General features: G+C 37.9%; 1 protein-coding gene across 1 annotated transcript in view; it reads right to left on the minus strand.

Annotated features, from left to right (window-relative positions):
* LOC140756838 (IQ and AAA domain-containing protein 1-like) overlaps positions 1–19,271 on the minus strand; it is a 28,616-nt gene extending 9,345 nt beyond the window's left edge. Inside the window, exons 1-12 of the mRNA XM_073092368.1 lie at positions 17,987–19,271; positions 9,640–9,742; positions 8,602–8,706; positions 8,057–8,159; positions 7,586–7,658; positions 5,594–5,708; positions 4,686–4,834; positions 3,755–3,905; positions 2,343–2,510; positions 1,676–1,833; positions 831–981; positions 342–451 (exon numbers count right to left, since the gene is read on the minus strand). Of these exons, the coding sequence (XP_072948469.1) occupies positions 342–451; positions 831–981; positions 1,676–1,833; positions 2,343–2,510; positions 3,755–3,905; positions 4,686–4,834; positions 5,594–5,708; positions 7,586–7,658; positions 8,057–8,159; positions 8,602–8,706; positions 9,640–9,742; positions 17,987–19,179 (2,579 nt within the window). The 5' untranslated portion in view covers positions 19,180–19,271. The remainder of the gene's footprint in view (positions 1–341; positions 452–830; positions 982–1,675; positions 1,834–2,342; positions 2,511–3,754; positions 3,906–4,685; positions 4,835–5,593; positions 5,709–7,585; positions 7,659–8,056; positions 8,160–8,601; positions 8,707–9,639; positions 9,743–17,986) is intronic.
* Positions 19,272–21,835: the final 2,564 nt, after the last annotated feature.

Raw genomic sequence — 21,835 nt, forward strand, 5'->3', positions numbered from 1 at the left:
ACACCTATTTCTACCTCATAATAGCAATGCTAAAAGCTGCCGTGTTCTGGTTTGGAGGGTGTGGTAAGGGCGACAGACTTTTCCGAGGCGTTCCAGCTTAGTCCTCAGGGGTAGCGGCGCATCTGTGGCCAAGCTCAGGTAGGAATATCTAATCCTATCTGGGGCTATTTAAAAATGTCCACAGGTGGCAGTAGCCACTTACCACGAGGTGGACTGCTCGTCTGCTACTCCTACATTATAAAAAATGTGAGATGTCGTAGGATTCTTCTAAAATTCTTAATTGCGTTTTATATAATAATTCTCTACTTTTTATATATTTTTCATATTAATGGGAAACTTACTTTGCATCAGGATCACGTAAATTAAAATCGTATGCCGCATAATTATAATCGCCGTAAATTTCCTTGAGTTTTGATTTCGGCTTCGTAATAATACCAAGATCAAATACTTCCTGAAAACAGAAGAGGTTGCATTAATTAGCTGCGGGAGATCTCCCTATTGGCTAAGTGATCATGCCCGGGGAGCAGCCGTGATCCCACAGTCTCAGTTCGGAACATAAATGTTATTATAATTTTATTTTGAGGCAATTAATAATAATAATAAACGCTTTCTACACTCACTGCCCCACACTGCCGGGGATCGAACCCGGGACCCTTTGCACGTCAGACCGGTATGGTGGCCGCTCCGCCACGCGGGTCGTCATTCAATGATTAATTGATTTATTTTCTAGTTTTTAGTTCGTTCAGCAAACCATTATTTGCCTATTAACCTTAAAGTACGGAACTCTTAATAAGTCTACTTCTATACAAGAAGCAATACATGAATCTAACCTCCAAACCTTGCAAGAGATCATCCTTAATTTTCAGTGGTTTCGGTACAGGTGGTACCCGGGGTTTCGGTCTGGGTCTCAGCTTGGGGTACTTCCAACCCACCGCTTTGTACATTTGTTGATGTGCTTTGATCAACAGTTTGAGGTCCAATCTACATCAATATTACAAGTTTTTTACTATATTTTAATGAAATTCTTTGAAATCGTAAACAATGGTAAACATGTTATTAATAGGAATAGTCCGCGCCAAACTGCTAGTCCGCTCTGAAGTTGTTGCGAGCAGGTGTAGTCATACAATTTGCTATGGCGACGCGATTCATTTCTATATTCAGAGCGGACTAGCAGTTTTACGTGGACTATAACATTTTACCCGATTGTAGGGGGGTATTATTTCTAGATCGTATCTCTCATTTTTTGGAATTCTTAATGACTTTTTTTCTTCGACTCACTGTTATATTATATAGCTATTATATATCGATATTACATCCTTTAAAGGGTCCGCTAAAAGTTACTACAACGCTGTCTAAGACTCCAATCATGTACCTATGCGCTTTATTGCAGATTTTTTTATAATATTGCAGTAGAAAACGAGCTTGTAGTTCACCTGGTGGTAAGTCGTTACTGCCGTCCATGGACATCTGTAGTTAACCCCAGATAGGATTAGATATTCCTACTTGAGGTCTACCACAGACGCGCCGCCCTAAGATCTAAGCTGGAACTCGGAAAAGTATGTCTCCCTTACCACACCTTTCAAACCAGAACACATCAGCGCTTAACACTGCTAACAGATGTCCTGACTAAAGAAACCTTACCATCAGACGGACTGCTACTTGTTCTACAACTTACTTCATCAGCTCATCTACATAGAGCCTGCACTCCGCATGCATATGAGACATCAGGTCTTCGGTCAGAAATGGCTTCATGAACCCATATATAGTGTCAGCGGACTGGTCCGGTGGTAGAGTATCGTAGATAGACCACGAAGCACGGTACTTTTGTAAGGCCTAAAACCATAAGTTTTAGGTAACATAAGTTATAAATAATGATTATTTAAACAATTAAAAACCACGGTAGTATAGTTAAAAAGTAATGATTGTTGCAATCTAGTAACTTTGCCATGAATGCGATATATTAAGAAATGCATTCAAAATTAAATTTACATTAAAATAAAGTATTATCTAAAAAACTAAAAACCACGCTTTTACACTAAACAACTTAAAAAGTAATAATTGTTGCAATCTAATAACTTTGCGATAAATTTTCTTTAAGGCACTCGAACACCGAATCGAAAATCATTAATCCTGATGATCTTGATAAAGACAATGGAACAAAATTACTGTTTGTGTATTTCATTATCATTTACAAGTAATTTGTTTCGCAGCTGGGCAACCATTCAACTACAGATAGGACCGTAATTCTATCTAGAGTTGATTACAGAAGTACATACAAAATTGCCATATCCATTACTTGGACTGCATGCTCTAACTTCTAAAATAATAAAGATATCAGTTACCTCAATAACTTGCCCAGTGACTCCAGAAGTCTGTATCTGGTACCCAGGGTCCGACAGAGGACTACACCTCAGTTTGAAGAGTGCTTCTGCTTCTTTCTTCTCCTGTTCTTTCGCTGCCTGCGCCTTTAGCAGTGCATCTGCTTTCGCTTGCTTCTTCTCTGCATTTAACTGAAATTTTGAATAACATTTGAATTAGAAGCATATAAGTATAATACTTACTAGCTGACCTGGCAAACGTTGTGTTGCCATATAAATAAAAAAAATGTTAAGAGTGAACAACTCTTATCACTTAGAGGTATGAAAATAGATAGTAACCGATTCTGAGACCTACTGAATATACATATAAAATTTGTGATGTGATGGTGATAATCAGTAAAGCCGTTTCGAAGGAGTACGGTAACTAACATTGTGACACGAGAATTATATATATAAGATATGAAAATGAACGTCATAATATCAACGTAAAGTAACGTAACGTGACGTGGCATGACGTGACGTGATATGACATGACGCAACGTAACATCGTATGGTCTCATATCGTATTAAGTATAACTTGTCATGGTGTAATTTACGCGGAACTATGCCGACATGCGCAGTTAAGTAGTGCAATAACACAAAATCAAAGACAAAGTGCTGAGAAATATCGTTTCATTCGCAAATGATCTATAAACTACATTTATTTAATATTTTTCAAACACGAAAATAGATGACAGTGACAATTTCAATTGTCAAAACTGGTAACTTGTTAGGAGTGAGTAATCTTTACTAATCTATGACTAACCTACACTTTGTAGAACATAATCTTTTTATCATTCTGGCTAATTTTGAAAATTAATCAACCGATAATGATGGTACTATAAATACTCCGTTTACAGGCTTTCAGACTTACATAAATTACATTTTCCTTCTTAAATACTTACGTTTATAAATCGTAAATCGCACAATATTCTCAAAATTTTAATACAAGAAAGGGGCAAAAAAATAGAAAAATCGCAACATTTCTTTGAAGGGTGGTATATACAAAGGGGAGAAAGTCAAAAAATCGCACCATTTCTTTGAAGGGTGGTATATAAAAAGGGAACAAAGTCAAAAAATCGCACCATTTCTTTGAAGGGTGGTATATACAAAGGGGAGAAAGTAAAAAAATCGCACCATTTCTTTGAAGGGTGGTATATACAAAGGGGAGAAAGTAAAAAAATCGCACCATTTCTTTGAAGGGTGGTATATACAAAGGGGAGAAAGTAAAAAAATCGCATCATTTCTTTGAAGGGTGGTATATACAAAGGGGAGAAAGTCAAAAAATCGCACCATTTCTTTGAAGGGTGATATATACAAAGGGGAGAAAGTCAAAAAATCGCACCATTTCTTTGAAGGGTGATATATACAAAGGGGAGAAAGTCGATAAATCGCACCATTTCTTTAGTTTTTCCCTTCGTCGCGGCCAAATACTTCTCATCCTCTATAACCTTCTCCTGTATGGTGGGGTAAGCACCCCTTATCACCATGATCGTGCCACCTTCCACCTCGTAGGGGTAGGTCGGAAAGAAGCCATAACCGTAGAACCTGAAAATCAACCCTATCTAAACAATAATGTAAAAATACAAAAACAAACTTACTTTAAAAAAATAAAATTGTTTTATTTTATTTTTTTCTATTTGTAGGGCCTACTTTAAAATGGCTAAATCATGTTGAGTAGGACTTTGATGGAAAAACAGATCAGAGAACACTAGGTTACATATTTCAGTTACTATTATTTTAAAATTAAACGGGAAAAATAAATAGATTTTTTTCTTTTATAACATAGATGTAGCAGACGAGCATGCACCTGATGGTAAGTGGCTACTGCCGCTCATGGACATCTGTAATCAACCCCAGATAACATTGGTTCCTACCACAATCGGCCACAGATGCGCCGTTACCCCTGAAGACTAAGTTGGAACGCCTACGAAAAGTATGTCTCCCTTACCACACCCTTCAAACCAGAACACAGCAGCGTTAACAATACTGTCATAAAGCAGAAATGGTGAGCCATAAAGGATTCTTCCACTCTCCTCAACTTCAAATAACCTCAGATTATCCTCAGATAAAGTTTAAATTCCTAGGTCGGCCATTGGAAAGCCACAAAAAGTATGTTTCCTTAAAAAAAGAACACACTTTCTATACTCACCCTATATCGTGGGTGCCATGGACACACACAGAGACAAATACACAAACACCCAGACCCAGAAATCTTCATTCATCATTTAGATGTGTCTGGCCGGGAATCGAACCCGAGACCCGTCAAGGTAAGGTAGACTTCACGCTCATTTGCTAATTCTATCTTTTAGAACTTAATATACCTACCATTCCCTAAACCAAGCACGAACATGGTCAGTGATGTCATCTATTTGATTATCCTTCTTGTAAACTATCAATCTAGTCTTTTCACGTTCCATTTCTTTTAGGTACACTTCATTTATCTTCTGTCTAATATTCCTTTTTCTTTCATACATCTGTAAATTTTTAAGCAATGATAGCCTTGGCGTCTATCGAGGGGTCCTAGGCTCAAATTCCAGGCTCTGATTTTCCAAGTTATGTGCGTATTAGAAATTAATTATCACTTGCTTAAACGGTGAAGGAAAACATCGTGAGAAAACCTGCACACCTGAGATATCTTTAAAAAAAATCCAATGGTATGTGAAGTCTACCAATACGCACTTGACCAGCGCGGTGGACTATGGCCTAATCCTTCTCATTCTGAGAGGAGACCCGTGCCCAATAGTGGGACAGTAATAGGTTGATCACATCTGTAAATTACGTTTGTATGGCAACGCCATCTCTTGATGAAGTGCGGAAACTTGCGACATAATCACGTTTTACACTACGTCCAGAGAGGGCGCCACAATAAACTATTAATTTTATACTCTAACACCTGTTATTAAAAATTGATCTATCCGGTTTTGGCTACCAGCATTTTGAAAAATTCATAAAGTAAAAATTCAAGTTTAATTTAAAGGTAGTAGAATAATTGGTGGTTCGACTCCGGCGGCACCACCGCCACACATATTTCTGTTATAACAGCAGTGTTAAGCACAGCTGTGTTCTGGTTTAAATGATGTGGTAAGGGAGACATGCTTTTCCGAGGCGTTCCATCTTAGTCCTCTAGGATAGCAACGTATTTGTGACCGACCTCAAGTAAGACTCTAATCTTATCTAAGGTTGATTTCAGATGTAGTGGCACTTATTTTTCGAAAATAAGAATATATAATTACTTTATTGTTTTCATCCTCGAATAAAGGGCGTTCCCTGAAGGGATCAGGGAGGAGTCCCAACTTGATGTCCCTTTTTACTTCTTTTGCATGTAATCTCTTAAGCTCCATAACTTTCCTGATGATGAAAGAATTGAACAAATATTTGCAGCGATAGTCTTTGTTATAAAATTACTTTCTTAGGGATAAAAGACATATTGTTTTGAAGAGACATTTCTTTTGAAGTGAAATAAGATCATAAGATTTTCAGTAAAATGCTTATATAAACTTTAGCGCTCATGCCTAGGGTCTGGGGTTCAAAATATAAAAATTTTTCGTTTTCGTTTTTTCGTCCTTAAACCTAATAATACTGTGCTACCAGATGGAAAGTAGTCACCTTCGAACATGTACAACAGAGGAGTAGCTGTTACATAGTCGGTTTTGTGGAGAGTTGCTTTCTATTGTGTGTAGAGCCCATGTCATCGTGTTCCGGGAATCCCTCAGGATATGTGTGAAAGGTGGTAGTAAGTTATGTGCGTAATAATAGAAATAATTTACATGCTTTAACGACAAGGAAAACATAGTATTAAAAAATTCTCAAAGGTTGTCAAAAACGATTAATAAGTGACAACTACTCGAAATTTACACAAAACTTTATAAAGAACCCGACCCGCGTGGCGGAGCGGTCTGACACGCAAAGGGACCCGGGTTCGATCCCCGGCCAGACAAATCTAAATGATGAATTTAGATTTCTGTTTCTGGGTCTGGGTGTTTGTGTATTTGTATATGTATGTGTCCATGGCACACACGACACAGGGAATCCTAGTGTGGGGTTGTGAGTGTAGAAAGTGATTTTTTTAATTAATACTAGTTGAAACGTTGTGTTGCCATATAAATAAAAAAATGTTAAGGGTGAACAACCCTTATCACTTAGGGACTGAAAAATAGATAGTAGCCGATTCTCAGACTTACTGAATATGCATATAAAATTTGGTGAAAATCGGTAAAGCCGTTTCGGAGGAGTACGGTAACTAACATTGTGACACGAGAATTTTATATAATTAATATATTATATTTCATATAAGAGGAGCTTAAGATTCGAAGTCGGATCCTTTCGTACCTGTAAATACTTTGAATCATTTTAGCAGCAGTTATTCTCAGAGCTATCGGCGCTTCGACGACATTTTCAGAAAAATACATCTTACGTCTTTTGCATTTCGCTCTATAAGCTTCAAGATAGTATTGTCTGAAATAAAATTAATCATCATCAACCCATTACTGTCCCACTGCTGGGCACGGGTCTCCTCTCGGAATGAGAAGGATTAGGCCATAGTCCACCGCGCTGGCCAAGTGCGTATTGGTAGACTTCACATACCTTTGAGATTTTTTTTTATAAATCTCTCAGGTATGCAGGTTTTCTCGCGATGATTTCTTCACTATTTAGCAAGTGATAATTAATTTCTAATACGCACATAACTTTGAATAATCAGGGGTGCGTGCCTGGGATTTGAACCTCGAACCCCTCGATCGAGAGGCCGAGTTTCTTAACCACTAGGCTATCACTGCTTTATATTTTTATCACTTGAAATAAAATTAATGATTTTCAACAATTACACCTAAAAGTTAGGTTTAAAATATACAACCCTCTTGCTCGGCTCCGGCGGCACCACCGCAACCTATTTCTGTTATAACAACAGTGTTAAGCGCTGCTGTGTTCTGGTTTGAAGTGTAGTAAGGGAGACATACTTTTCCGAGGCGTTGCCGCTTATTCCTTAGCCGTAGCGGCGCATCTGTGGCTGACTTCAGGTATAAATCTGAAGTTATCTGGGGTTGATAACAAATTCCCACGGGCGGCAGTAGCCACTTACCATCAGGTGGACTGCATGCTCGTCTGCTACTCCTATATTATAAAAAACATCCAGAGGAAAAGTCTAATGTACTGTAATGTAAGGAAAAGTCTAATAAATGCTTCACTTAAGTAGACGTTTATCAATTTCCAAAATTGTTAATACTTACCTAAATCTTTCATGTTTCTGTATTATATTACTTTGAATAAACTCTTCGGGAATAATTGTATGGACACTTTCCTCTGAAAATAAAATTATGAAAAATTAAAATTCTTCCTTTTTATAAGATTTCTCACGTTCTTTTCCTTCATCGTAAAAGCAAATCACAATTCATTTATAATGTAATACGCATAACTTTTTAAAATCAGAGGTGCATGCCAGGGATTTGAAACCGCGGATATCAGGCAATGGGAGATCTCCCTGTGAACGAGGTGATCATGCCCGGGGAGCGGCCGTGCTCCGACAGACTCAGTTCGGAGCTTGTATATATGCAAGATGTTGAGAAAACTTCGATAGCGTGATTCAGAATACGTGTAGCGCCATCTATTGACGAGTAGCGGGAAGTCGCCACAGCTCGATTAAGAGGCCGGGTTTCAACGCCTAGGCTATCACTGTTTGTAATAAATGAAGCGACCAATACCTTGGATGACTTCTACAGATGATTCCTTCACCCTCTGACGTAACTGCGCTTCAGAATCATCCCCAAACAAACCTCCTTCAGAATGACTCTCTGGTTCTACTTTCTGTTAAAAGCAAATATTAGTATTACTATTTTAGTAACATCAGAATTTAAAGTAAGAAATAAATATAAATAATATGATGTACAAAGAGACAGCTATAACATACATATAATAAATAAATATGAAATTAATTAAAAAATAATGATGTAAATTTTTTATAAACTGTTATAAAAAATAATTATCTTTTTTCGGTCCAGACGCAGACTAAATTTGCCGCCCGGAATATAGACAAGGGGCGTATATCAAAATTGCCGCCCCCTAATATGTATTTGAAAAAAGTGACAATCATTTTCTTCGCAAACAACACAACCCGACAAGTATGTATAAACCATTTATTTTTGTTTCCCTTTAAGTCGTAATCGTATGATTTATACAAATTTGCCGCCCCTAAACGTGCTGCTTTGGCGCTCCTCAATATAACCTACCTTACTCTGCCTAACCTTACCTTTGGACAAGTTTTACGTCTATAGGCATCACTCCACATGGTCTGGAGTAAATGCTCCATTGTATCCGGACGTGATTCCAGCGGGAAATGGTATGGAATTATTATCTGGAACCGAAAAAGCCAAATTAAAAAAAAAACATGTTCCATAAGAAAGAAGTAGCACACGAGCATGCAGTCCATCTTTTTTCTATATAATATAGGAGTAGCAGACGAGCATGCAGTCCATCTTTTTTCTATATAATATAGGAGTAGCAGACGAGCATGCAGTCCACCTGATGGTAAGTGGCTACTGCCGCTCATGGACATCTGTAATTATTCCCAGATAGGATTAGATATTCCCTCCTGAGGTCGGCCACACATGCGCCGCTACCCTTGAGGACTAAGCTGGAACGCCTCGGAAAATTATGTCTCTCTTACCACACACTTCAAACCACAACACAACAGCGTTAGGCACTGCTGTTATAAGGCAGAAATAGGTGTGGCGGTGGTGCCGAAGTCGAACCGCCAAGGATTCTACCACCTTCAAATCTATCTAGTGATAAGTGGTCTTTGCCGCCCATGGAGATCTGTAATCAACTCCATATATTGGGGTGGTGAAGGAAACATCATGACAAAACTTGCACGCTTGAGATTTCATAAATTCAAAGGTGTGCGAAGGCTACCACATCAGGCTTTGGCTAAACATACTTTTCTCAGGCATTCCAGCTTAGTTATCAGGGGTAGCGGCGCGTCTGTGACCGACCTCAAGTAGAAATCCCATCTTATCTGGCGTTGATTAAAGATGTCCAGCCACTTACCATCAGGTGGAGTGCAGTCCTCAACCTCGCCTTAGATATGTATGTCTCCCTTACCACACCCTTCAAACGAATACACAGCAGCGTTTAACATTGCTGTTATTAGGTAAAAATAGGTGTGGCGGTGGTGCCGCCGGAATCGAATCAAAGCGGTATATTTTATAATATGCCTCTGTCATATTATAAAATAGCCCAAACACATTGAGAGGAGATCCGTGCCGTGCATGCAATAAATTCCTCTTACCTCTATATCAAATGGTGTTTTTCTCAAAGTAATCAAAGCATCGTCTACATAAATATAATCGTTCACTATTAGATGCACTAACTCATTTCTAAGTTCATACAACCTGTAAAGAAACAATAGAACAATAACATAGAAAGAACATCAATAGAACAATTTTATGCACAGAACAATTAATTGAACAGAACACAGAATATTTTTAACACGCTTTTATTAGCTTGGGTTGTACGTATGTATGTATGTACGTAACAGAGTAACGGAATCTTTGAACCCGATTTCTATCCACTTTGAACGTTCAGGTTAATTCAAAATTTAAAAAAAATATTAAAAACCGATGACAAAACACGTTTTTAATATTTTTGTACCATTGTCCTTATCAGCATCCTCAGGATTAACGATTTTCGAGGCGAGCGAAAGCGCCTTACAAAAAATTCACGCAAAGTTACTAGATTGATTTTTAGTTTTGAAAAATAATAATGTTATTTCCCTATAACTCAAATGTACTGAAACATATCTATAATGCCATCTTGTAGATTGATTTTTAGGATTAGGTACTCAAAGGGTAAAACGAAACACTCCGCTGTCTGTTCGTGAGTCACAGGGCTATATCTTTTAAACCGTAATAGACACTCGTAGACATTTGATTTTTTTACAGACTGTGCATAATGATGGTCGCTATAACAACAAATACTAAAAATAAATAAAATAGATATAGAACGTATACGTATACACGAGTATAAAAGTGTCGACTTTACCTTCGCATGTGATTTTATTAGGGTTCCGTAAAGAGTAAAAAGGGAACCCTATTACTAAAGCTCCGCTGTCTGTCCACCTATCACAGGGCTCTATCTCCTGAACGGTAATAGACATTTGATTTTATTTTTATGTTTACGGATCTGTTTCCTATACCGTTAAAACATGTGATAATTAATTTCTAATACGCACATAACTGAAAAATGAAAGATACCTGAGATTTGAACATCGGACCCCTTGTTCGCGACGTCAGTTTCAACCACTAGGCTATAGGTATCTTGTCCCTGTAGTCTCGGGAATAGAATAGGGCTACGGTATCACCTGCCTGTCGTAAGAGGCGACTAAAAGGGGGCTTCCGGGGTTGCGGGCGGCAAGAGTGGGAGCTCGAAGCAAGCAACCCCGGGAAGGATGACGGTATGTGTGGTCAAATACCGTCGTAAACACCAGATGGTGTGGGAGGAGCCAAAAGTGCTCCCCCAGGGCAGAGCCCGATCGGGACATCGCGCTTGGAGGACTCCGGTTGTGCTCCCTCGGAGATCCCGGAGTTCTCCAACAGGCGTTGAGGACGGCCACCGGGGGGTTTTAGTGCGGTAAAAATCCCACGTAACCCGGCGTCGCTCCCACGTCGTCGGGTACCTTTTGAGGGTTTCCCGCTCGTAAACAAAAAAAAAGGCTATAGGTATCTTTTGTTGCATTACAATAACAGTGATATTAAGTTAATTATAAGTTTGTTGAACCTTCATCTGGTTATCTTCTAGTAAATAAGAAGGGTCATCGAATATTGAACCTTATTATCTCAGGAAATAATATTTGCAAATAATACACTGGTAATAACTGCCAAGTAGTGTATAGTCTTCTTCAAACACAGCCTCTTGATCGAGGGGTCCGAGGTTCAAATCCTAGGTACGTCTGATTTTACAAAGTTATGTGCGTAATACAAATTAATTATCTCTTGATTTAACGGTGAAGGAAAACATCGTGACGAAACCTGCATACCTGATAAATAAAAAAATATCTCAAAGGTATGTGAAGTCTACCAATACGCACTTGGCCAGCGCGGTGGACTATGGCCTAATCCTTCTCATTCTGAGAGACCCGTGCCCAGCAGTGGGACAGTAATGGGTGACCTACGATGACAAACATTGATAAAGACGTCGACCGTGACTGCATAAACCAACACAACTGTTTCTGCCTCATAACAGCAGTGTTAGCGCTGCTGTGTTCTGGTTTGAAAGGTGTGGTAAGGGAGACATAGGCCGAGACGTTTAAACTTAGGCCTCAGGGATAGCACATCTGTGACTCACCAAGGTAGGAATCTAATCCTATTACGATGTCCACTGGCGACAGTAGCCGCTTATAGTCCGCACCAAACTGCTAGTCCGCTCTAAACATAGATATAAGTCGCGTCGCCAAAGCAAATTATATGACTACACCTGCTCGCAACAAATTCAGAGCGGACTAGCAATTTGGCGGATTATACCTTCAAGTGGATTGCATTCTCGCTACCTCTACATTATAAAGCCTTACCTCTTCATAAAAACACTGATTATCTCCAACATATAAGGCGCTCGTTGCAAATGCACACTGTTCAGGTAAGAATCATACATTTTGTTGATCAAGTCGCAATACTCGGCGTAGACTCTGCCTAAGACCTCTGGGGGTAGGCGCCGCTCTTTCAGGAGGAGGCCTTTCGCTGCTTTTTCCTATAACAATTAATGTAGCAATCTCTCATTCATATTTTTTTGAAGGTGGTAGAATCCTTTGTGGTTCGACTCCGGTGGCACACCAATTTCTGCGTCATAACAGCGGTGTTAAACGCTGCTTTGTTCTGGTTTCAAGGGTGTGGTAAGGGAGACATACGGCGGACCACAATATGAACAAAATTGTACAGATATGCGTATTTATTTTCATTTGACGACAATAAAAACGACTTACATCTTGCAAATAAATATATTTGAATTTGAATTTAAATATTCTTTTTGATAGTTTCAAAGTTGCGGAAGACTGAACCTCTAGGTCATAACTGAAAGAGGAACTCAATCATTTGGCGCCAATAGTTAATTAAAGGTGACAATGGATAGACCACATAATTGGCACGAAACCGGCACGCCAGGGCCAACAGTGGCTCATAGAATGGATTGACATGATAATTAAACGAAAGACGATTCTTTGTGGTTTTATGGATGAAGTGGTGGTAGATTGTGACATTCAAAAAGAGGTCTGTAAAGACTTTTTTTTATAATATAAGAGTAGACGAGCATGCACTCCACCTGATGGTAAGTGGCTACTGCCGCCCATGGACATCTGTAATCAACGTGAGATAGGATTAGATATTCCTACCTGAGGTCGGCCATAGATGCGCCGCTACCCCTGAGGACCAAGCTGGAATGCCTCGGAAAAATATGTTTAGCCAACACGCTAGCAATGTGTAATAAGTCTTACTACACCCTTCAGCAGCGCTTACCACTTCTATTTATTAAACAAAATGAGGTAATCAATACTAATATTATAAAGAACTTTGTTTGTTTGTTTGATTTTAATGAATAGGCTCAAAAACTACTGGACCGATTTTAAAAAATCTTTCACCATCCGAAAGCTACATTATCCACGAGTAACATAGGCTATATTTTATTTGATAAATAGATTTTGAGCCAGTACAAAGTTTGCCGGGTCAGCTAGTATTTAAATATACTGTCTGTCTGTAACCAATTCCATATTGAACAGGTTCTATCTGAAGGTGATATCCGATGCATTGTCATTTCTGGGACGGTTTTAAAGAAATAATTTGTTTTTGAATAATTTTTCCCTCAAATTTAAACTTTTTGTAGCCAGTTTTTTGCTGTATATAGGCATATCTAATCTACCCTACATAAAATTAGTCTTACAAAGTCGGTCACAAACAAATCGCTAAGAGAACTAAGCTGGAACGCCTCGGATAAGTATGTCTGTTCAAACCAGAACACGGCAGCGCTTTAACGCTGATGTTATATGCAGAAATAGTTGTAACAGTAGTGCCGGAGTCAAACCAAAGGTCAAAGGTCCTAACCACCTTCAATAAAAATACCAGATAGATCACACATTACCTGAAGGTCCTTATCATCCTCTACAACTTTCTGGGCATGTTCTAAAATCTTCAACCATTTACTATGGGCTTCTATACTTGTGCTCAAAGAAGATGGTACATATAACTGAGGCATTATATTTTAGTATATTTTAGTCTATTTATAAGTACTGCATTCACTATTTTAATTTTCTAACGAGAATTTTGATTCAGACTAAATTTAGTTAATTTGTAAAAACTAAAATTTAGGTCAACATGATAATTTTGATATTATTCTGTCAAAATAAATATGTCATTTATTAATCTGTTGAGTTATTTTAGTAAAAGTCAAAAATAGCAGAAATAAAATAAGATTGTAAAAAGAGTATTTGTTATGTATAAGGTGGTAGAACCATCTGGTTCGTCCCCGGCGGCACCCCACCACACCTAGTTCTGCCTAATAACAGCAGTGTTAACCGCTGCTGTATTCTGGTTTGAAGGGCGAGGTAAGGAAACCATACTTATCCGAGACATTCCAGCTTAGTCCTCAGAGGCAGCAGTTCACTGTGGCCAACCTTAGGTAGGAACCTAATTCTATCTGTAAACGAAACAGATGAGGTGGTAGAACCCTTGTGGTTTCACTCCGGCACCATCGCCGCACTTGTTTCTGCCTAATAACAACAGTTATAAGCGCTACCATGTTCTGGTTTCAAGAGTGTAAGGGAGATATACTTAAGCGTTCCAACCTAGTAACAACCCGTCTGTGACCGACCACAGATAGATCTCTAATCTTATCAGTTCTTCCCTCTCCTTTGTATGTCCTTTTGATAATCTTATCAGTTCTTCCCTCTCCTTTGTATGTCCTTTTGCAACTTCTGTATTATTTAAACAATGACACTTGGTCCTTCAAGCCAGATTAATGTGACCAAATTCTGACTTAGGTATAACTGTGTAGTGCTGATTTGTTCTGGTTTGAAGTATGGTAAAGGAAAAATTTTTTCGTTTATTTTCAGGAACAATAATATTCACATGATCGACCGTAGGTGGAAATCCTGTTTTAAATTAAATTAGTTACAAATAAAATAGTTCTAAGGTCACCCAGATCTGACCAGGCGCGGTCCCAAGGGTCACAGGGGCATGACCCACCCTCCCCACCTTCCCCTAAAACCATCTTTTATTAACTAACTTTTATTTTTTATTAACTTTTATTTTCGTGGGGAAACCCTTTTTTTTGTTTACAAGGGGAAAACCTTCAAAAGGTACCCGACGACGTGGAAGCGACGCCGGATTAAAAAACCCCCCGGTGGCCGTCCTCAACGGTTGTTGGAGAACTCCGGGATCTCCGAGGGAACACAACCGGAGTCCGCCAAGCGCAATGCCCCGATCGGGCTCTGCCCTGGGGGAGCACTTTTGGCTCCTCCCACACCATCTAGTGTTTACTACGGTATGCGACCACACATAGAGACTACAGGGACAGCGTGGGGAAACCCTGCATGGATACCTCTCTGCCGCGGGGATAGCAAACACAATATGCCGGACTTTACAATAAATACATTTAAAACGCGTTAGAAAAACTTGTCTAATTTAAATAAATTTCCCCTGTTACATCACAAAAAATCGTATGCTGCGACTGTGCCTGAATTCTGTCAGAAATTTAACGAAATATTTTTAGATCTGACCCGGGAATCGAACCCAGAACTGTCTCAAATCACGATGACGCATAGAACTATTTTAATTTTTGGAGGTCGTAACTCAATAGGAAGAGTACAGTTACATAGACTAAATACCAAGAATTTTTAAAGTGACATATGTCAAAATAAAACGGTCTTTAGCTGGCGGGAAGCCAAATTGACTTTCAATTAATTATAACTCGGATAATATATGGATTATTTGTTGAATGTGAGTGGTTATTTGTATGTTATCCAAAGTTAAGGTTAAAGTACTTCCGCACTTGCCCCTGCAGTCCCGGGAGCAGAATAGGACTACGGTATCCCCTGCCTGTCGTAAGAGACGACTAAAAGAGGCTTTCGGGGTTGCGGGCGGCAAGAGTTTCAAACCGTCCAGCAGGCGACCCCGGGAAGGACAGCGGTTTGTGTGGTCGCATATCGCTGTAATCACCAGGGCATGTGAGAGGAGCGTAAATTGCGTACGCCAGGGCAGAGCCCGACAGAAGGGCATCACGTTAGGAGGACTACGGTTGTGTTTCGTTGGAGATCCCGGAGTTCTCCATCAAACGCCGAGGATGGCCACCGGGGGTTTTTTAGTGCGGTAAGAGTCCCACATAACCCTGTGTCGCTCCCACGGCATCTGGTACCTTTTGAAGGTTTCCCCCTCGTAAACAAAATAGGTACTTCCGCACTGTTTTTAAAAATGCGGATTAATAACTATTTATTATTCTGTGGTTTAACTGCAAAATTTAAAGTTTTTAGTAGTAGGGGATTATGTGGGGCACTTTTTACCTGATTTCGATGAGATTTTACCCATAAGGTAGAGGGGAAAAAAGGAAAATAATTTGAATTTTTACATATTTTTAAAAGAAAATCTGATATTCGGAATTAGAATAAATTATAAGATCACTTAGAAATTCTTAAGAAAAAATCAAAAATACATAGAATATAGGAACAATTGTGCATGCAGTCGCCATGATGGTAAATGGCTACTGCCGCTCATGGACATCTGTAATCAACCCCAGATAAGATTAGATACCTACCTACCGGCCACAGATGTGCAACAACCCCTGAAGACTAAGCTGGAATGCCTCGAAAAAGTGTCTCCCTTACCACACTTCAAACCAGAACACAGCAGCGCTTAACACTGCAGCTGTTATAACAGAAATAGGTGTGGCGGTGGTGCCGGAGTCGAACCACAAAGTTCTAGGTACTTAATTATTTACAGGGAATAAGGATAAATTAGGAGTCCCGTACCAAAAAATTACGTTAACCATTTCTAGTGAATGACATAAAAGATAGAATCAATAAATTAACTACGAGTATTAGGAAAGATAAGACGTAACATTTATGTAAGAATATTTAATTAACCCACAAACATACATTTAATACATTTCAACTAATTTATATTCACAAAATTACCATAGGTCAATTGAGATGGTGATAGATAGTTTCAAAGGCTTTAAAACGTGCTATATTAAGCATCGGCGATCGATTAACGACCGTAATTAATAACCAATCTATCCATTGTTTTGTTCACAAAATTACCATAGGTCAATTAAGATGGTGATAGCTTCAAAATTCGATATAACATTAACATCGACGATTGACGATCGATATTAATAACCAATCTATCCATTGTTTTGTTCACAAAATTACCATAGGTCAATTAAGATGGTGATAGATAGCTTCAAAATTCGATATAACATTAACATTGACGATTGATGATCGATATTAATAACCAATCTATCCATTGTTTTGTTCACAAAATTACCATAGGTCAATCAAGATGGTGATAGCTTCAATATTCGATATAACATTAACATCGACGATTGACGATCGATATTAATAACCAATCTATTCATTGTTTTGTTCACAAAATTACCATAGGTCAATTAAGATGGTGATAGATAGCTTCAATTTTCGATATAACATAAACATCGACGATTGACGATCGATATTAATAATCAATCTATCCATTGTTTTGATCACAAAATTACCATAGGTCAATTAAGATGGTGATAGCTTCAAAATTCGATATAACATTAACATCGACGATTGACGATCGATATTAATAACCAATCTATCCATTGTTTTGTTCACAAAATTACCATAGGTCAATTAAGATGGTGATAGATAGTTTAAAATTTCGATATAACATTAACATCGACGATTGACGATCGATATTAATAACCAATCTATCTTTTATTTTGTTTACCAAAGAGAAGACCGTAGAGAATGAAGAAATTTTTATTGTTTATATTAGACATTGTCAAATTTCGATCTTTAGTTGGTAAACTAGAAAGATTGATTATTAATAGTGCGCTATCTTGCGTTGAGATAAACATTGTGTTTGAGTGTAAAATTAATTTTCGTTACTTATGTTTTATGAGATCGTAAAACTTAAACCATTTGACCCGGCAACATTACTGTCCCACTGCTGGGCACGGGTCTCCTCTCAGAATGAGAAGGATTAGGTCATAGTCCACCGCGCTGGCCAAGTGCGTATTGGTAGACTTCACACCACTTGAAAAAAATATATATATTTATTAAGAACTCGCAGGCGTCTTTTCCTCACGATTTTTTCTCTTCGCCGTTAGAAGAAATGACAATTATTTTGAAATATGTGCGTTATGTGCGTAACTTTGAAAAATTAGGGATGCGTGCCTGAAATTTATACCTCCATTGAAAGATTGAGCGATATAGAAATTAGCACACTTTTTTTTCAAAAATTCATTAAAATTACTTAAATAGTTTCTGAGATTAGCGTGCACGAAAGTGACACATGATTCATACAAATTATTATTAAAATTAAAATTACGTCTTATAGAGTTGATAGAATGACTTCAGAGAAATTGCATTCCTAACTTTAACTACACACAGCAATCATAGATTCGTTAAAAACTTTTGAAAGTCCTCCCAAGAACACAGTCCATTTTTATCGATTTTACACTTTTTTAATTCAAGAGTTTTGACCATCGGTGGTGTTTCTAGACTCAAAATGGTACTATGCCTCAATTGGTCTGTCGATTGGTACACATAATCAATTTTGAGGTACGCCTTTTTGGCTTCATCGTCTCTCCATTTTTGGAAAACAACCGCGCTTCCTACTGGCGTTATTTCGTTTTGTTTTTGCAATGTATATGCTTTTACTCCTAGAGTTCTGAAAACTGTATACAGATTTGCATCATGACCAACAAGTAACGTTACTTTGGGCTTATTATCATCCTTGAGAAATATATTTGATATATACTTCACCAACGGCTCTGAAACATCCTTAGCTACTAGAGAGGTATTATAAGTAACGTTGTGGTAAGCCCTATTTAAGGTCATTACTGTCTGCCATGCACTCGCATCTGCTAATTGACCCCAAGCAACATCTTTGGTGGGAAATCCTTCATAATTCTGCATAAGGAAGGCATCGATAACCTCATTGCATATCTTAAGAGGTCCAGCAAGCCCTGGCTTATGTCCAGGTGTGATGTTCTTCCGATTTTTATCTCTCACTAAATCGCATTTCTTATCAACTTTGCAGAATCTCGAGTTTTTGTAGTCCAAAATCGTACTTATCGCATCGTAAGCCTGATTCAGATGAACCGTGTTTAAAACATCTTGCATTTCGTCCAACGCATCTTCTCTGAAGGCAGCTGATGTGTTGTGGATTATCGGTGTGAACAAAGGATCTGGTATATTAATATTTATGTGATGAACTTCAATTTTGCAATTCGGGAACCCTTTTTCAATAAACGACTGTGCTGATGACAAAGTCCTTTCCATCGTATTCGAGTACACATAGAGATCATCTTCCGTTGGACATTTCGTTGGTAGCACTCCTTCCTTCTTCAACCACGCTGCGAAGTAAGTTCCCATGTAGCCAGCTAATCTTGAGCCCTTCGCTGTCAAGTAGCCGGGCTTGTCCGTCCATTTCGGCCACACCTTCGGTGACACTTGGTTCAAGTTCTTCGATAACGGAGTCCTTAGACTATGCCTGTTTAGTATGACCACTTGTTTCAAAGTTAATTTACTTTGCACTACACTACATAGCGTCACTAAGTTGATAACGTGGAAGAGTTTCAGCCTCATTGTCACAAATGCACTGATGGACAGATTAATTATTATTGATTCTATGGTAACGTCATTTCGATGCACAGGCAGGGACTAACTGACTGAATAACGAGTGAAAGTCATGAGGCAACTATGTTTTGTAATCATAGAACTATTGACGAATAGAAATGGCATGTTATTTTTTTTGTTGTTCAGCTTCTGACAGGTCTTAGAATAAAAAGGTTTATGATTAAACCACAGCGCTAGTTAAAACAAACGATTGGGGAAAGTAAATAACCTATTAGGATGTGATGTTTTGAAAAGTTGTAGATTTTTGATTTACGTCAAACTTAACTTTGAATGATCCTTTTCTAACAACATTTCATTATTTAAAAAACAAAATGCTACGTGAGAATAGACGGAAGCGATTTGAAAAATCATGTGTATCTGGGATAGGGGGGGTCAAAAATTGCCAAAATGATCCTTACGTAATTAACGACCATTAATTAATTAAGCAGCAATAAGGGGCCATCCCTTTATCCTGTGACCCCTCCTGTTGCTAATTTGATTTTTACACCATGTAGAATGTAGGTCTATTTCTTGTATCTGAAATGTTTTCTTTCAACAACTCTATGGTTGTCTGGAAGATATCGCTTTTTACTGATAAGACTGCCGTTGCACTTTTCATTATATGAATATTTGTCATGAAGTATTTGGTGTAGAATAAAGCATTTTTGTATTGTATTGTAGGATTTTTTTTTATAATATAAGAGTAGCAGACGAGCATGCAGTCCACCTGATGGTAAGTGGCTACTGCCGCCCATGGACATCTGTAATAAACCCCAGATAGGATTAGATATTCCTACCTGAGGTCGGCCACAGATGCGCCGCTACCCCTGAGGACTAAGCTGGAATGCCTCGGAAAAGTCTTTCTCTCTTACCACACCCTTCAAACCGGAACACAGCAGCGCTACACTGCTGTTATTAGATAGAAATAGGTGTGTTGTAGGATTAAACCTAATACAAAAAACTTCAAGTCTATCATCTATAACTCTATGAAAAGTAATTTCATATTGATTTATGCGACCTTGGGTTAAGCTACTGTTCAGCTTAGTCGACGGATATTTTAACTGTCTCAGCTGATTTACACACTGTCTTGTTTCTTACTAGGAAGTGCATAACCTTGTTTGTTTAGAATGTAATTGATCATGGTGAAGCAATGTCAGCGATTTTTTATAACTAGTTGACTCGGAAATATTGTGTTGCTATATAAATAAAAAAATGTTAAGGGTGAACAACCCTTATCACTTAGGGGTATGAAAAATAGATAGTAGTCAATTCTCAGACTACTGAATATGCATATAAAATTTGGTGAAAATCGGTAAAGGCGGTAAAGCCATTTCAGAGGAGTACGGTAACTAACATTGTGACACGAGAATTTTATACATATTCACTGCTGATGGATGTCTATAATCAAACCTAGATAAGCTAGAGTCCTGCCTGAAGCTATAGAGTCTCATCAGTATCACTCTGTCGCAGTAGGGTATCACCCCTAAGAACAAAGCTCGAATATCTCGGATTAGTACGTCTCCCTTACCACTCCCCTGAAACCAGAACAAAAAGCTTACTGATGTTACTTTTTTATATTTAAGTACGAGCATGCATGCAGTCCAACTGACTGAAAGTGGCTACTGCCGCAAATCTGTAATCAACCTCAGATAACATTAGATTTCTGCTCGAGGTTGGCAAGAGATCCGTTCTCGAAGAACTGAGTTGGAACGCCTAGTATAAGTATGTCTCAATTACTACACCCTCCAAACTAGAACACAGCAGCGCTTAATACTGTTGTTATTAGGAAAAAATAAGTGTGACGATGGTACCTCTAGAGTCGAAATACAAAGAGATCCACCTTTCAACTTTAACATCTGTTAACTTCTGTGTTTTAGCCTAATTATATAGTATTAATTGTATTGTATTAATTAATGAAATGAAAACCCTGTGACAATTGTAAATTACATCTTATGAATAATATGTATATAATAAAAAAAGGGTGTGTGTGTCAGCTACGACGCACGATTGGAGTTTACTCCTTACGAACGATAATTATGATATATATCGAATAGAAAAAAAGGGTAAATGAACGCATCTGCTAAAATGATAAGAGAAACAAACATATATCTGTAATTATTCGGATTATTTATATTACTTCAAAAATAGAAATGGGTCGTAATAATTTAATATAAGTATTACAAAATATTATATAAATATAAAATATATTTAATCAATTGATTAAAAATAATAATAATAAAAACACTAAATAAAAGTTCTAGCTGTTCGTATTTAAAATGTATATTATTCATAAATGTAAACGATAAGCTTACCAATTAACCGCATCCATGTGTTTTTTGGATTCTTCTTCATTATCATCTAAATCAATTTCTTGCATATTATCAAATATTTTTTCAACTTTAATCACTTGATGATTTGTTTAATAGTACATAAAAATACACGTTTCAATGCATAGAAGTACAAGAAAACTTTAAAATCAAAACATTAAAACTTGATGGTTAGGTTGCTGTTTATGTACGTTGTATATAGATGTATATATTTTTTTTTTTTTTTTTTTTTTTTTTTTTTTTTTATAATATGAGAGTAGCAGACGAGCATGCAGTCCACCTGATGGTAAGTGGCTACT

The sequence above is a fragment of the Epargyreus clarus genome, unplaced genomic scaffold (assembly GCF_041222505.1).
Source record: "Epargyreus clarus isolate Ecla_fem2 unplaced genomic scaffold, WU_Ecla_fem_2.2 ptg000036l, whole genome shotgun sequence".
NCBI classification, from domain to species: Eukaryota; Metazoa; Arthropoda; class Insecta; order Lepidoptera; family Hesperiidae; genus Epargyreus; species Epargyreus clarus.